The following is an 18,620-nucleotide window of genomic DNA, read 5'->3' on the forward strand; positions in this document are numbered from 1 at the left end:
ATGGTTCACCCAAAAATGAAAATTAGCTGAAACTTTACTCCATCCTAGGTGTAGAGTAGTTTGTCATCCAACTGATGAACTGTTTGATTACTGTTTTATCAGCTTTTAAGTGAACTATTCCTTCAACAGCGTTAAGGATTCATCTAATTCCTTAGTATGAGCAATAGTGATAGTGATGCTACTGGCATTCATTTCATTCAATACTGATACATGAATGCGATTGAGTGTAATTTGTGTAGTTTTTTTAGTCAAAACTGACAATTCCTAACATTCTCACTCCATTGTGAGGTATGACTGCAACAATGTCAAAACAGTGTTTGGACACAAGCTTCTTGCTGAACAGCACTTTCTGATGCTGATGCAGCAATCACAGGCCAGCTAAGGTCGAGACGTCCCATAAGGGAGTCAGCTCAACACTGACAGTGCTGCTGACTGCATAAAGCTTAAAGCAAAATAACCGTGTGCTTTGTGTCATAACTACTAACACGTGACAATCCAAAACTCTTTGGCAGAGCAGACAGACCGTATTTAATATATATCCCTTTCATGCATTTCACCGGTTAGAATGGAGTTAGTAGTTAGTAGTTATATATATATATATATATTATTGTTAAACATTTTATTACTTTTTTATTTCATTATTATTTATTTGTAAATAATTTTATTATATAATATTACATATATATATATATATATATATATATATATATATATATATATATATATATATATATATATATATATATGTTTTATCATTTATCATTGTTGCTTACAGGAAAATGCATATACTACAAAAAACAAGTATATAAAATGAAAGTATATAAAACAAGTAATATAAGATTAAATATAAAAATATATATAAAATATAATATTTAAGAAAGTTACATATGGAATTGCATATAAAGTTATACATAAACATGTAATTAAATATTTTTAAATACTAAATATAACTACATTTTAAATATTTTGTGTATAGTGTGTGTGTATACACACACAGACACACACACATATACATATATATATATATATATATATATATATATATATATATACACATATACACACACATACATACATACACATACACACATTTTTAATATTAAATATTTTTTATAACAAGTTTAATGAATATGTTGCCAAAAATATAATTAAAAGGCCAAAAATCTGAACTAATACTCTGAACCAAAAAAATCTAGTTACAAACCCCTGACAAACACTGCAAAACATCAGTGTATTTAACAACAGTGGCTAGCTGGCTCTGCCTGACTCTGTCCGTACCTCTTTGACCTGGTGCAGTCCTGCAGGATGCTGGCTGCAGGCCCGTTGGCTGGCGGTGGGGGACTTGTGGTGGGTGATGGTGATGACAGAGGCAGGAGTCCCATGCTGGGGGGTCTGTCTTTGGGTGGAGATGGAGGAGCACTGTGGGACAGGGTGCGGGTGCAGGGAGAAGCTGCGGGTCCGGCCGACAGATGAGGAAGAGGATGTGTTGCAGGAGGAGGAGGAAGATGAGGTGCAGCCCTGAAAGAGACAGCAGCAATGGCAGCAGCAGGAGTGAGAGGGCTTCCCGACGGGTACAGACACCGGCCCTGTCCTGCCAGCACGGTCTGCCATCACGCAAAAGAGCATCATCGGCCTGACACCACCAAGACAGCAGCCACATACAGACAGGGAGGGTGAGAGGAAGCAAGAGCAGTGCATGGTGGGAGACAGTGCAATATGAGACAGCAGAGAGAGGAGGAGTGAGCTTCCTGTGGAGAACTGTTCTCCACTGCAGAGAGATAAAGGTAGTCACTCGTTTGAAATGCTTTCATCTTTAAAAGCTCTTCGGCACAACCTGAGAACAGCAATCTCCTTCCATCACAGTTAAGCAGAGACATCATTTTTCTGCGATTCACAAAAGCATTTAGTGCACTGCTGATGAAAAAAAAAAAATGCACTAAAGCAAGCGTCTAAATCATGCTTTCACAAATAAATCAGCAAATTATGATTTCTGAAGGATCATGTGGTACTGATGATAATGCTAATTCAGCTGTTATCACAGGAATATATTACAGTTTTAAATAGAAAACAGTTCTCTTAAATTGTAGAAATATTTCCCAGTTTTAATGTGTTCCTTTTTTTTATGATAGTGTATGTCTAATGAAAATCTGGCCTTAGTGAACACCCTTAAAAAGTTATTTTGCCAAAAAAAAAATCTAAACAAAAAACTCACTATTAATCTCAGAACAAACAAATTCCAAAAGTCATGCTCTATATGATAATAAATTAATCATACCAAACTAACAGAGGAAGACGTGTTTAGATTTAAAAGCACCCGTGCGTTCTTCAGAAACTCCTCTGGGGCTGCAACATGGACTCTTAGGCTTCAAGCAAGATCGCGCTCTTTGATAAAACTCAAAAATGTGTGACTACAAGGTTACACAAGTCACAGACTATACAGACCCTTAGACCCCCTTATATCAGAGAATGACAATTCTGAAATTTAGAGAGAAGTGTAAAACCATACAATGCTATAATATATAATGCTCACCAAGGTGGCATTTGATAAATACAGTAAAAATTTTAATATTATTATATTACAAATTTTTTTTATTATTATATACATAATGTTTAGAAGCATTACTCCAGTCTTATGTGTCACATAATCCTTCAGAAGTCTTCCTAATATAATGATTTGGTGTCCAAGAAATATTTCTTCTTATACTATTATTGATGAACAGTCGTGTTGAAACAAAACTGATATGTTTATGTTTCAGTATTTTTGGTTAAACAAGTAATTTTTTTTTCTTTGATGAACAGAAAAAGAAAATAGCAAAAACAACAGCATTTATTTGAAAAAGAAATCTTTTGTAACTATGTAAATGTATTTATTGTGTCTTTTCAGTTTAATGCATCCTTGCTGAAAAAAAAAAGGTTTTAATTTCTTTCAAATGTAAATTTTAGTTCTCTTAGTGGAATGATAATTCTCTGCTAGCAGCAGCAGGTAATAAGGTGCAGTGAATAATAAAATATATACAAAAATAAGCACACTGAGTGTAGAGAATCCATGATGCATCTGTTGCATGCATTATGGATTCAGTCATTAAATGACTAAATATAAAACCCTGGTAATGTAATATATTTAGCCTTCGGTCGATAATGAAGACCGGCCCCAGATTTGTGTAGTTTCAAATTACTTGGCTTATAATGTGATTATTTAAAGAGACTGCAATGTTTTTTCCTTTTTCAGAATACATTAGCAGCTAAGACTGGCTTGTGTTATTAGACTGCCATTTGTTGGGCATATATTGAAAATGAATGCTAATAGAAGTCAAATAATGTTTTAGCCTCAAGGCTAAATTCCATTCCATTTAATCCGCGCTCTAAATTAGTGGAAAACGCCAGTCTCTCCCATTTGTAAACACTAATTTTCAGTTCTGACTGAAGTTATCATTATTCTGCCACTCAAAAGCAGTGAAAATTACAATAAATAATTGGACACATCACCGTCTGCCTAAAAGTCTGTCTAATGCATATTACTGCATTTAATCATCCATTTGAATTGCTTTCAGTCGGCAAAACTAACATTATGTATCTTGAGGCATGATTTAATGACAAGTCTTAATAGAGGTGAACGCTTAAAGTTTAACTCTGTAAAGGTTAAACACAAAAATCACTGAGTGTTCAAAATCAGACAATAGTGGGAAACAGAGTGTGACATGCTGTGTGTTTTGTCACATGATATGTGAACTGATACTATAAATATAAGCCTGTTAAACAATCATTTTGATTCATATGGTAAATGTTTTTACCACTTATATGTATATTTATGTATAGCATTTATAACTGTTCTGTCATGCACCAGGCTACAAATAGTTAAATAACATCCCATCTCTACCAAATAAACCAACCAAATGTACAGGTAAAAACTTGCTAATGACCTCTTTTGAAATTCCACCCGTTACAACAAGCCTTACATCCAGTGTGATGAACTTTATTCTATTATGAAAAGAGACAGAGAGAATAAACTGCATCAAAAATCACATAATTACAGGGACAGTTTGTAATCGAAGTAGTGCCTGGAGAGGTCAGAGGAAATGGAGAGCGACTAAGTCAGTACAAAGAATGTGAGAGATAGAGACAAAGACAGGAAGGATGACAAGGAAGATACACTTACAGAAAGGACAGTTAGTACATTATCAATGACAGGATGAACGAAATCAAAAGAAGGACAGCTTCAAGACAAACATTCTGCTGTCAAAAGTAAGAGAGAGTGAAAAAAAATGTAAAGGAAAGAAATGAGAGCACAGTGTGCAGAGTTAAATGTGACTGGGTTACCTTGGCACTGCCGTCTGAGTGGCGACGGGCACACAGCTGAAGCTGGGTCATCCACATCTGCTGCTCGTGTGCATCACAGGCTAAAAGAAGACACGACTACTATCAATGGCCATATTCATTCATGCTGTCTCTATAGCTATTTTAATTCAATAAACACAACACATACACATACTGAATTAGATTTTTCATTAAAAATAATGAATGTGTTTGGCAATGTAAATCCTACGGAGCCCCGCACATGACATACAAGAGAAATTAAATAAATTGTGCACACGATAGGGCTGCACGATTCTGGATAAATTGAGAATCACGATTTTTTGATCTCATATAGAGATCACGATTCTCCTACGATTCTTTATTATTATTATTACTATTAACATTATCATTATCACAAGTATATAAATTAATTATTTTATTTTGCAAGGATTCTTTAAATTGATCAAGTGTGACAAAGACATTTATAACAAAATATTTCTATTACACACAATTATTGTTCTTCTGAACTTTCTATCAAAGAAACCTGAAAAAAAATCTCATTTGTAACTCATCTGTTTTCAACATAATAATAATAATAATAATAATAATAATAATAATAATAATAATGTTTTTTTGAATGGCAAAACAGCATATTAGAATGATTTCTGAAGATCATGTGACACTGAAGACTGGAGTAATGATGCTGAAAAATACAGCTGCACACCACAGAAATAAATTACATTTTAAAATACATTCAAGTGAAAGCAGTTATTTTAAATGGTAAATATTTCAAAACTTTACTGATTTTGCTGTACTTTGGATCAGATAAATATAGTTTGGTGAGCAGAAGAGACTTTAAAAAAACATTACACATCTTATGGTTCAAAAACTTTTGACTGGTAGTGTATATATAATATATTTAAAACCCCAGTTTTTTTTATATTAGAATGATGAAAAAGTTATTTAGATCACTGATTCAACGACTCACTCATAAACCTACTACACTTGTTTCATTTCTGGATGAATCAGCGTTTTTGAACGATTCTCTAGAATGAAAAATTAATTCATTGACAAATAAATTAAGACACTTGTCGCCACCTATTGGTGAAACAATGCAATCGACACAAACGTTATTTAAAGCGCAGTACTTTCAAAAGGGGATTTGTTATATTTTGATCGCTGCCATATAGACATCAATGTTTATATTTAAACTATAAACTTTATCCCAGTATTTCTGTGATAATATAAATGACTGTAAGACAGATATAATACTGTGTAGTTGAAAAGACTGTTTGTGAAGATGTTTCTTAACCAAACATGGTAAGAGCTCCGGTAAGACTTTGTCAAAGGTTTAACAGACTCAGGGAATCGTTGTCTTTTAGAAATGAGATCGAGAGGGTGTCTGAATCGAGATCGCGATCTTTTAACGATTAATCGTGCAGCTCTAGCACACGATATGCTAATTTGTTTCCTCAATATACTATAACACACACACAATTACTATTGCGCTCCCTCGATTTGCTATTGCGTTCACTCGATTTGCTAAACCGAGTGCAAGATTTAGCAAATCGAGGGAATGAATTAGTAAATCGTGCGCACAATTTATAAATCGAGTGAACGAAATAGTAAATGGAGAGAACGCAATAGTAATCGTGTGCACGTTTTAGTACATTGAGGGAAAGAATTACTAAAACGTGCACACGATTTAGCCTACTATTTTTTCTTGCATGTCATGTGTGGGGCTCCGTAAAATCCTTAGAAATAGTCATGCATATTAAAGGATTCATAAGAGGAGAAATGCATTTTACTTGAACTTTTATGGAAATGTTAACATTATTGTTATATCACAGGTTAGGTGTCAATACAATCTAAATCCACTGCATTTGAAACCAACTACCATGATAAGTTCCATTTTTTATGATTTTTGGTAAATAATGACAATGAAATTTTGGCGCACAAGTCCATAGAATGCTGCAGGGATTACGTAGTTTTGCAGGCACATTCAGAAGTTATCATAAAAAGCCTGTTACCTCAACAAAAAGCCAATAGTTAGGGGTTCAAGTACGTAGAGATGAAACCTTATTGTAATTGTTAGAATGGCCAAGGATCAACAATCTCCATCTAAAACTGACTGGGCAGACCAAACAGTAAATCGTAGAGACTTGAAACTTGGAGGGATGGTAGTACTCACACTGTCTACAAGGTCACTAAAGCTCTCAACCAATCAGACTGACGGGGACATTACAGTGATCAAAAGTATAAAATATATATTTAACTATACATAACTCCTGAACTGTTGGTAACAGACTCAAATGCCCTATGTCGTTGGAGTCCCTGGCAACATTTTGTGGTACTTTGGATTTTCTTAAAAAATCTACCTTTGCAAACTAGTCCTAGGTTTTTCACCTGATCAGAACCAAACCAGTGCAGAAAGATTCTCTGGAGAGTGAATATAAATATTATCAAAAATGTTTTACTTTCAACTCACTGTCACAAAGGGAGGCTAACACGTTCGAAAGGGGCAGGGCCACTTTTACTAAAATGGCTTTGACTTTTGAAAGGAATGAGATATCTTTGCCAAACTCAGAACACTCAAGCAGGAACTCAATCTGAGGTCGCATAAAAAAAAAAAGAGCTTGGCCACTTGGTATATATATATATATATATATATATATATATATATATATATATATATATATATATATATATATATATATATATATATATATATATATATATATATATATATATATATATATATATATATATATATATGTATATATATATATATATATATATATATATATATGTATGTATGTATATATATATATATATATATATATATGTATGTATGTATGTATATATATATATATATATATATATATATATATATATATATATATATATATATATATGTATGTATATATATATATATATATATATATATATATATATATATATATATATATATATATATATATATATATATATATATATATATATATATATATATATATATATATATATATATATATATACACACACAAACATTGAAATCTACAGACACACACAGAGAAAGTAATAATAAAATAAACACTTTAATGTGTACTGTGTATGTCTTCTTTCCACTAGTCTGATAAAAAGGCATTTTATGGAAGCATATTATGGAGCCCAAATATGTTTTTTCCTGTACCGTCTTGCCTAAAGAAGATTTTGCATATCAGTCAATGGTTTGTTTTTTGTCCTATGAAAATCTAGTTTTAAGGTCATTAGGTATGGTTACCCAGGTAGAACAAATGCAAGTCTTTTCATCGACACAAGACCGAAAAACTTAATTTGTGGCTTGTCTGCAACCTGGGGTAAAGACTGAGAAGGTGTGAAATGAGAAAAATAGCACCTGAAGATTATAATTTCAGAATGCTGGAACACTAGGAGCGGACGAGACTCCACCTGCGGCGAGGCTGTGAAACTACTGGGAATAACACTGGAGGGGACAGCTTGTTCCCAGTGAAATTCATCCTCCCAAAAACCTCTCAGAAATTGCCTTTGTTACAAATGGCCAATTTGTCTGGTGGCATTTTGCTTGTAAACTCCTGACACAGTCTAAATTAGTTCTCAGAGTCACCTCGGACCAAAAGAGTGTTTTGATGTAAAAACAGCATAAAAGACTGTGGCATGATACAGTGAATGAAAAGATCCCTGGCATATTTGAAAAAACAGGAAAAACAGAGAGGGGAAAGTATAGACATCTAATCTGATGAGGAAGTAGCTGGCAGGAAAGAAAGGGTGAACATGGACAACTAAATCACAGATGAAGGGGGAAAACACATATGAAAGAGATCATTTCTTAAGAGAAATTATGCAAGACAGAGTGAGGAGATGCAAGTTAAAGGAGAATGGAGATCGAAGGGATCAAATCGGACACAAATGGCCAAGTCAAAAGCAAAAGCAAATGATTAAAACCCCAAAGAGGGAAGGCCGCTCACCCCGTAGTTTGAAGAAATCTCCATTTGCTGCACAGACTGTGAACATATAGGGAAACTCGTCGCTTGGGGCCACCGCGGAGCCGATGAGGGGCAGGGACCCTCGTGGCTTCTGGTTCTTACTGTGCTCGTTGATGAAATACTGAAGCTGGCCGAGCTCAGGGTCCAACACAAAGTACCTGCATAATGAAAAACAGAGAGGAGAAGATGGTTACATTACAACTAACCTAGATTTTGACAGCGTGTGATGCCTGGCGTGTTCTGAGTGGTTGCTCTGAATTGCTATGCGGTTGCTAGGTGTTCTTGTTGGTTGCCAGGGTGCAGCTATGCAGTTGCTAAAGTATTCAGAGTGGCTTTATTACTGCATTGCTATGTGGTTGATATTCTGTTCTTGTTGGGTGCTAGTGTGTTCCTACGTGGTTCCTAAAATGTTCTTAATCGCTCTAACAGGATTTACGGCTGCAACAAAAGATTATTTTGATAATAAATTAATCTAATGATTATTTCAATAATTAAGATAAAATATTGAGTTCTTCATGTTCAGCTTTATAGCAGAAAATCATGTTGTAATTCTAACTGAAAGTGACACTGATAATGTTTTTCTTGATGTTTTGCTTTAAGCCATGGCAGCAATATAAAAGTAGCCCAATTCCGCAAAAAAAAAAAGTCTCGCAAAAATTCAGCAAAAAAAAAAAGTCTTGTCCGCTCCCAGTGTTTCAGCGTTCTGAAATTATCATCTTCAGGTGCTATTTTACTTATTTCACACCTTCTCAGTCTTTACCCCAGGTTGCAGACAAAATATTTTTACCATCACTTTGTTTTTTCTGTTGGATTTTTTGTGGGAAGGCTGAATTACAGTCTTTCACTACAGCGCCACACTGGTCAAACCACGGTATTGCAGGCCCTTACATTAGGTCATATGAAATGAAACGACTTTGACAACAAAAATATTTGTTAGTAATTTTTTGTTTATAATGTTGACCGCATTGCTATGTGATTTTTGTTGGTTTCTAGGGTATGCTAGAGCTTCTATTGTGCTCTGAGTGGTTTAATTGAATTGCTATGTGGTTGCTAGGGTGTCCTTATTGGTTGCCAGGGTGTTGTTATGCAGTTGCTAAAGTGTTCCGGTTGGTTTTACTGTGTTGACATGGGGTTCCTACCATGTTCTTGTTGGTTTCCAGAGTGTAGCTATGAATTCCGTAGATTCTTTCCAAACATTTTATTATATGCCAGATGAGATAAGTAACAGAATGCCTCTCTTTAAAATTCTGCCTGATTTTAGATATTATTTATGTCAGTAACAGAAACGTGCGAGTTACAGTATGTGCCGAGATTTGCTCCCTTAAAAAGTATGAAAAATAGTAACAGTGATGGTTGCCTTAGAAAACACAATTACATACAGCTAGTACAACTGGCATAAAACAAAAAGCGTATGAGAGTTTTACGGTGGCCATTATTACTCTCTCTCTCTCTCTCTCTCTCCTCTCCTTTCTCATTATTCGTGATGCATTACATGCCACATCTGGTTCCCCTCTGTCAGAGCCAACCAGAGAGTTGCTTTATACGGGATCGTAACTCTGCAGGGAAAGGATTGTAATCACACAGTTTGGGTGCTGTAACACAACAAGCCACCCTCTCTTATTAAAAAATGGATGTGCTGCCAATTTCTTTTGCACGGTGTCTCGGATGGGGTCTCTGAAAAAGCTAGACGAAGACACATCATTATTTTAAAAAGCAGCTAAAAGTATGAAGATCAAAGCGGTAACCAATGCTTTGCTTTTGATGGCAGAGGACAGATGATCACTGTGGACCTTTGGTGACATTTGCTTACATAACCTCATCCTCCAGTGAGTCACCACAAAAAAAAAAAAAAAAAAAAAAAAAGACATTGTGGTACTTCACCTCACCCTTTTAAATTTATAATAATTTAATATAATATTAAATACATTTTTATATAATATTATATGTAATAAATTTGGCTAAATTATACCAGAATATAGGAAATCTGACCACAAGTAAGATTTGTCCCCTCAAACGTAAAAAAATAAATAAAAATAATAATAATACAAATGTTATTTTTAATTTAGTAATTTAGTAGGGGTGCTCCGATCACGATCGGCCAATCCGGTTCTCTAATCAGCGGTTAATTCCATCAGGTGCGTGATTTCACATAGAGCAGCTGTTACTACACGGAGCCGTTGTTAACTGAGAAGATGCGCCAAAAAACGCTGAAAATGAAGTGGATTTGCGCATCTTCTCTATTAACAACGGCTCTGTGTAGTAACAGCTGCTCTATGTGAAATCACGCACCTGATGGAATTAACCGCTGATTAGAAAACCGGCTTTACTGACGAGATGCGCATAATGATCGGCCGATCGTGATCGGAGCACCCCTACTAAATTACTAAATTAAAAATAACATTTGTATTATTATTATTTTTATTTATTTTTTTACGTTTGAGGGGACAAATCTTACTTGTGGTCAGATTTCCTATATTCTGGTACCAGTGTATAATACAGTAAAACTGTATAATAATTTTTTTTAAATACATATTTTTTATTTACATATTATTCAAAAATGCATGGTACTTCAAAGAATGTCCTGGAATATTATGCGACATGATCAAACTCGAAGTGTGCTAACATGTTCACATGCCTGTCTGTTTAGGTGTGAATTAATGAAATTTGTGATGGACATTAGCAGTACTATTCAGTTAGTTATCCTCCCCAAGGCTCAGTTCTCATCAGGTCAAAGTATTGAGTGGTGTGAAAACCTCTCTCTCAAACACACACCCACAAATCATTAAGCACTAAACAGTGAGCAGTGCTGAAATTAACACGAGGGCTATTTCTGAGCCATTGCAGAGGGCAGGTAACCCTCTGGTCCTGATGTTTGCTATATGCTTGGCCTGTCCCTCATCGATCTCTGGACTAAGCAACAGAATGAGCACAACATCACGGATGCAAGGGATTTTCCATCATGGATGAGTCATAGTCTTTCCCAGATGAAAGAGCCTTGACTGTGGGCTGTGCTGCACTCAACCCTGCAGCACACACAACAGTGAAATCTGACAAAAATCTCCTGCTTTCAGTGAGAGGCTCTTGCTTTGGAGTGTTTCTGCATAGCTCAGCCGGTAGAGAGCTCATGTCACATTTAGATTCCGGACCACAAATAGAAGGTCTTTATTATATGAAGGTCTTTTAAAACAGATCATTAAACAATGACCTTTCAGAACAATGATGTCTGTTTTTAGGATGCAGGAGATCTTCTTATTTATCTCAAGACTAGACTTTGTGTTATCATATAGAAAAATAAGCATACTAATGTAATTATACAATACAATACAAATCTGCAGTGAGCCTGTAGGATAAATCAAATCATAAGAGAATATTACATAACACCAGAACGTAGATAACAGGTATGCAAACTAAGACACGAGATGTGCATCTTCTACAGCAATAGATTTCATCACATTTTACAAAAAGTCAACATTACTAAAATATGGACAGTGATGTCAAAAACCTTTAAAATGATCACGAAGAAAAACATAAAAAATTATTTTCTTAATTTACTTAATTTTATTTTTACAATGACAATGCCTGTTTATGCGTGTATAAATATTTGTTCGTTTTATTTTATTGATATTATTATTGTTTAATTTTTATTTCATTTATTTATATTGTACAATGATAAACCAAACTGTTTTATTTTTTATGCATGACGTCATAATGAATTGAAATATATATTGATGTAATTTTTTATATTGCTATCGCTTAATCAAACACGATCTATAGGTAGGTGGATAAAGCTGCACAGATGTTCAGCATTAACGGAGGAGAAGCCAAACAAACGTAAACAATGAAACGTAACGTAAACAATTTCATTCATGTATAACGTCATTATGCACAAAAAAAAAAAAAAAAAAAAAAAAAAAAAAACGCGTTCTGTGGATTGCTGGAAGATGACGTGTCTTCATTCTGTGATCCAGAAACTGGATGTCATGGAAATGATGGAAAGAAATTATCAGAAATGCCCAGCAAGTGAAAAATCAACATTTACATTTAGTCAATCTTATGTTGGAAGTCTACGAAGAAAAACATTGGGCATCCTGTATCGGTGTAAAAGTTGTGAAGTGTGAGCAAGCTCAGAAAACTCTTTACCTGTGCTGCCAGCCTTGCAGTAAATTGGTGTATTTGTTCAAAACCCCTTCCAAGTGTCGTTTTTGGGTCTGAGACGGGTGAGTGTCCGAAACAGCCCCTGTTCCCGGACTATACGAGCCGCTTCTTGCCTCTCTGTGTGCGGGATTCCCCAGATCCAATGACCACTTTCCTTTACTGCTCCCTGAATGCGACACGTTCAATGTTTTTTCCATGATTATTCAAAACTCTGGATAATACAATATGACGGTTCAAAATCCAAAGCACAGTTTCAAAAGCAAAGCAAAGATACTGCTGAAAAAGATCATCGTATGGAGAGGAGGCTTGCCTTGGACTCTTTAATGGGCTTCTCCGTGTTTCCATTGGAATCATCGTGTGGTCACTCCCCTCCCGCGCTCCACCGACAGGAATGCTGCAGCTTATAGGCTACAGCAGAAAGGCGCTCGTGAATGTGAATATGATGACTGATTGTAAAACCACGCCCCCTCATTATCATTTGTACAGAAAAACAGTATTAATAACAAAAATAATAAATATTATAGAAATATATTATTTTAAAATACATTGAAATAATAACATGAAATAAATAAAATAAAATAATAAAATAATAAAAATAAATAAAATAAAAAATACAAATTGTATTTTCTTTTTATTTATTATACATTTTTAGATATATAAAAAGACCTCTAACACTAGCTTGCTCTATTCTTTTTCTATTCTATCTGTTTTCTTTGTATTTACTATATTATTTAAAAGCCCTTAAAAGCTATATGTACTACATTAAGCTAACTGAGACTTGAATATCATTGCTCTTTTGTTGCTTCTGATTGCTTCCATTGTCCTCATTTGTAAATCGCTTTGGATTAAAGCGTTGTTGACTAAATGTAATGTAAATGTAATAAAATATTAATAAAAATATTAATAAACGTGGTAATTTACAGATATGAACATATGATAAACTGTTTAGTATTTATTATTATTATTTTAGTCTTCATTTGATATTTTCTGTTTATTACACTATTGTTACAGTCGTAAATTTTTGAGGGGGAAAATAATTTCCACACATTAAAAAATATATTTTTAATAAATATATATATAGTCGTTTGAAACATTCAGCAATTCATTATATTCATTATATATATATATATATATATATATATATATATATATATATATATATATATATATATATATATATATATACATTCAGCGATTCATTATATATATATATATTATATTATATTATGCACACCATTATGTATGTAGATTTTGTCTTCAATACAGTATTTCTTTCAATTAATGAGTATGCATTAATATAATAGATCTTAATGTCATGAGCTAATACGTTTAAGGAGTATTGTTCACAACGTTCAACCTTTAGTTATAAGTTTTATTCTACCATATAAGTAGAGTGAGTGATTAGTTCCAGATCTAATGAATTGCGGTATACACATAAACTGAATGAAATTATTCGCCAGTCTGTGTCACGGTTTTTACAGCTACTATTTTAGACACCGAATAGTGACGTTTAGAAACTAAAAATACATAAATAATTATTTACATAAAAAATACAACTCCCAGAATCCCCAGCTATCGTTGATGACGCAGTCAAAAGTGGACCAACACGTTCCCTCCCATCGAGTAACTGCTTGATTTTATAGTGGTTATTACCTACATTGTTTACTTGAAATACTTATCCACTAGTGGAAAGCAAAAGTGGTTATGGCGGCTCCGTTGAAAGTATGTATTGTTGGTTCAGGAAACTGGTGAGTATGAACGTGTAATGATCATATATGATCTGTATTTGATTGGTAATAAGATTAATATACAGAACATATGGCGTGGACCAACTGTTATAGCTTAGAAAGTACTTACTTAGACTGGAGCACAAGTTTAATACCCTGTAAGAAACAGCAGTTACAGCGAGATGATATTCAGATCCATATTTTAAGCATTATTATTCTGGGCAAAATCAAGTGGTTAATGATTGAACTGCATTGATATGGAGATCTTTATGTATAACCCTCTTGACTGCAGCTGGCAAAGCAGCTTCTCGGAGTTGTAAACCCTGCTTGGAATGTCTTAAGTGAACTGCTTTTTAACAACAGACTGGCATTTTGATTAAAGGTACTGTTGTGTTTTTCTGTGCCAAGGGGCTCTGCAATTGCAAGAATTGTTGGAACCAATGCCACAGAAACTCCAGCACTTTGCCACCACAGTCAAGATGTGGGTTTATGAAGAAATGGTCAATGACAAAAAGCTGTCTGAGATCATCAACACAGAACACGAGAATGTCAAGTACCTCCCAGGCTACAAACTCCCAAAGAATGTGGTAAGACTGTGTTATGGGTGCCCCAGAATTTGGTAAATAATAATAATTATGGTTAATGAGTAAATATTTTTTTTGGTATAAGGAAAGGTAAACAATGTGTACTATGTGTATATATATATACTATATTTTTATTTGTGTACAAAAAAAAAAAAAATTGTTATTTGTTTGATTTTTACAAAAAAAATTGATCGGTTAAATATTGCACTTAAAATTGCTATTAATCTGCCTGATTTGTGTGCTTGCTATCTGTTGACTATCATTTGAAACCAAATCATCTTTTGCACATAATTCTGAATAATAAAAAAAAAAATCTTATTCAAATAAGCATCAGATTTATGGGGTTTGAACTTTTTCCTGTAGGTTGCAGTGCCACAGCTTCGGGACGCTGCAGAGGGTGCCGACCTCTTGGTTTTCGTGGTGCCTCACCAGTTTATCCGGAAACTGTGCGATGAGATGGTGGGCTGTGTTTCGGAGAAGGCTCGTGGAATTACTTTAATCAAAGTAAGTTGTTTAAAATGTATAGACGCTTTTCCCCCTTCAGTTATATTAAGTTAATTTTACTTTTAATAATGAGTGTAATATATTATATCAAAGTTTACTACAGAGATGCAGTTAAGTTATTTATTTTATTTTTTGAAAGTTGTACTCAAATCAACTTAAAAAACCGATAGCTGGGCCATATGCTCCAGAGATAAGCATGATGATTCTTCTCATAATGTTTCCATTTCCATAATGGAGAGACAGTACAAACAAACAATTATTTATTCCTATTATGCGTTGATAGTGAATGCCAGAAAATATTACAAATGAAGTATTTGTCTAATTAATTTAATAATAACCCTGTATTATATTCCGCTATTAGCAAGCCAAATGCTGCCCACGGCTGTTTTTAATTTCATTGTCTAAGTTTTGGTCAAACCTTGTGTGGACTGAACAATGCTGAGAAGTCTCTGACTTGATATTTTCTAAAAGAGCAACATATGTGGAGTGACTCATGGGTCAAAAAAAAAGTCCCTCTGGCCTGCTGGCAATCTCTTTGTGTGCAATTTGTTTCCTGGTGCCAGTTTGTCTCCTCTGTTACTGACTGTATCGCACATCGCTTCATATTTGCAGTTATACCTTTCCAAATTTGATTTATCCTTTCCACTTCATTATTTAAAAAGTAGTCACGTTTCTCACAGTGTTGTGTGTTTATTTTAAAAGATATAGTTTGTCTGTTGTCTTTTTTTTTTCAGATTTCTACCCATTTCTTGTGTACTCATTTCACCCTCTTTATTATTTGTGTTCCGCTTTAGTGTTTCTCCTCATTTTTTGAGTCATTAGGTAAAAATGGTCCAAACAGCTGTGCTCCAGAGTTATATCTGCCGAGGGGGAAATGGTGTGATGCTACATTAAAAAAAGCATTGGTGTGTCCTTTTTTTCTTTCTTTGTAGGGTATTGATGAAGGACCAGAAGGATTGAAGCTCATCTCTGATATAATTCGGGAAAAAATGGGCATCGATGTCAGCGTCCTAATGGGGGCCAACATTGCCAATGAAGTAGCAGCAGAGAAGTTCTGTGAGAGCACCATTGGTGAGTGAAAAATGTTTGGAGCTATTTTGTAGGTAGTGTTGCACTTTAGCAACTAAATGCTAAAAACCACCAGGAGCTAACTCTACAGACATTTTCTTTGATCCACAGGCAGCAAGGTGTTGGAGAACGGGCTCTTGTTTAAAGAGCTCTTGCAGACACCTAATTTCAGAATCACTGTGGTGGATGATGCTGACACAGTAGAGCTCTGTGGAGCCCTCAAGGTAAATACAGTCTTGTCTTGTTGCTCATCCCGGGGGAAATATCTTGATTCAGGCACCTGAGGTGCAGAACTCAGACCTCTGTGTAAAGAAGAGCTTGCGCTGCTAAATTTACAATTAGATGCTGTAAGGCTGCTGTTCTCCTTGTACACATTGTGAAAATCATTGCAATATTGGCAAGCTTTGACAAATACTCTCGGTTATTTACAGCTTAAAGGGATAGTTCATCTTAAATTGAAAATTCTTCATTCACTCACCCTTATGTCGTTCTAAACCTGTCTGGCTTCTTTCCTCCGTGGAATGTTTTTTTTTTTCATTGGTTTTATTTTTTTCCATACAATAGAAATCAATGGTAACCAAAACCTTTGAAACCTCATATTTTGTGTACAGCATAAAAAAAGAAAAGTCAAACAGGTTTGAAAACGACATGAAAGTGAGTAAATGATGACAATTTTCATACAAAACTCACGTTGTTCCAAGCCCATGTGTAATACAAAAGAAGAAACTATTTTCCCCCCATATAATGAATGTGAATGTGAATTTGGGCAGTCGACCTCAAAAAGGGATAGAAAAGCACCATTACAATATGTAAAGTAGTCTATATGAGTCTTCTGAAGCCTTGTGATAGCTTAATGTGATAAAGAGAGCTACATTTAAGTTATTCCCTTATATTCTTCCTCTCTGCTGGAAATGTGGATTTGTGCATTAGCTGTTGTTTAAATCTGAACATTTTATGAACTGTTGGTTATTTGTTGCCAACATACGAGATCTGAGATCGATTTTAACCACATAAATAGTGTGTGCTACTGGTAGTTAAAAGATTGACTATAAAAAAAATAGATATAATACACGTAGTCCTTTATGGTTATACTTCAAAAAGAATTTATATGTGTGTGTGTGTGTGTGTGTGTGTGTGTGGTATGTGTGTATATATATATATATATATATATATATATATATATATATATATATATATATATATATATATATATATATATATATATACACTCACACACAAAATATTAATATTTATTTATAGGCTGCATCCGAAAACTTCGCTATCGTATGATGCAATGACTTTGCAGGCAGAGTTTTTGCATGAAGACACCTCATGAAAACTGATTTTGGACAGGCTTCTGAAGCAGAGTAAAGGTTTAATGATCTATAGCAAAATATAGAGAGCTTTGGTGATAACTAAGTGGATATTTCATTACTACAATATTAATTTCTTGCTAGAAATGACATAAAAAGTGGAAAACATTGATCAGAAAACATACATTTACACACAAAACTGACACCATCGTTATTTTTGGATAACTGTAACAGAATTGAATGCTCAGGATTGTGGGATATCAAAGGCAATGAAGACTACAGCTATGCTGCCTTCAAAAGTTGGCCAGATAAAGGGAACTCAGGAGACAGGAACTGAAGCTAACATTGAATTCGGACGGGCCTTGAAGCCTTCCTATCTTGGAATGAGTCCTCCGAAGGCAGCATTTTTCAGTTTTCAGATGCAGCCATAGTGTACTAGCTTTATTTCAGTTGCCAAAGTGCAAATTGTAGCTCTAACTAGCATTCTGATAACCCTTACATCCGTATTTCTCACTGTTTTAGCATATTAGAATGATTTCTGAATGATCACGTGAGACTGAAGACAGTAATATTGGCTGCAGAAAATTCAGCTTTGCATCACAGAAATAAATAACATTTTAAAGTAAATAAAAATAGAAAACAGTCACTTTAACCTGTAATAATATTTGACATTATTACTGTTTTTATTATATTTTTAATCAAATAAAATCAGCCAGGGTGAGTATAAGTCTTTTTTTTTTTTTTTTTTTTACACTTACCAACCCCAAACATTTGAATGGTAGTGTATCTAATACTAGAATGTGGGAATTTCTGCTTTTGTCACTTAAAACATTATCGGACACTAATTTGTACCCTATTTCTAGAAAGTGCCGGATACATCGCACCATTCTGCCATTCTATTAATAACCCTCACTTCCTTATTTCCCCTTGTTATAGAACATTGTTGCAGTGGGCGCAGGCTTCTGTGATGGT

At 34.3% G+C, this 18,620-nt stretch overlaps 1 protein-coding gene and 1 pseudogene across 1 annotated transcript in view; one reads left to right on the plus strand and one right to left on the minus strand.

The window, feature by feature from the left end:
• LOC113059206 (oxysterol-binding protein-related protein 10-like) overlaps positions 1–12,820 on the minus strand; it is a 36,119-nt gene extending 23,299 nt beyond the window's left edge. The window contains exons 1-4 of the mRNA XM_026227539.1: positions 12,438–12,820; positions 8,280–8,455; positions 4,318–4,397; positions 1,279–1,518 (exon numbers count right to left, since the gene is read on the minus strand). Of these exons, the coding sequence (XP_026083324.1) occupies positions 1,279–1,518; positions 4,318–4,397; positions 8,280–8,455; positions 12,438–12,649 (708 nt within the window). The 5' untranslated portion in view covers positions 12,650–12,820. The remainder of the gene's footprint in view (positions 1–1,278; positions 1,519–4,317; positions 4,398–8,279; positions 8,456–12,437) is intronic.
• Positions 12,821–14,061: 1,241 nt separating this feature from the next.
• Positions 14,062–18,620, plus strand: part of LOC113059590 (glycerol-3-phosphate dehydrogenase 1-like protein) — an 11,730-nt pseudogene continuing 7,171 nt past the window's right edge.

The sequence above is a fragment of the Carassius auratus genome, chromosome 41, assembly GCF_003368295.1.
Source record: "Carassius auratus strain Wakin chromosome 41, ASM336829v1, whole genome shotgun sequence".
Taxonomy (NCBI): Eukaryota; Metazoa; Chordata; class Actinopteri; order Cypriniformes; family Cyprinidae; genus Carassius; species Carassius auratus.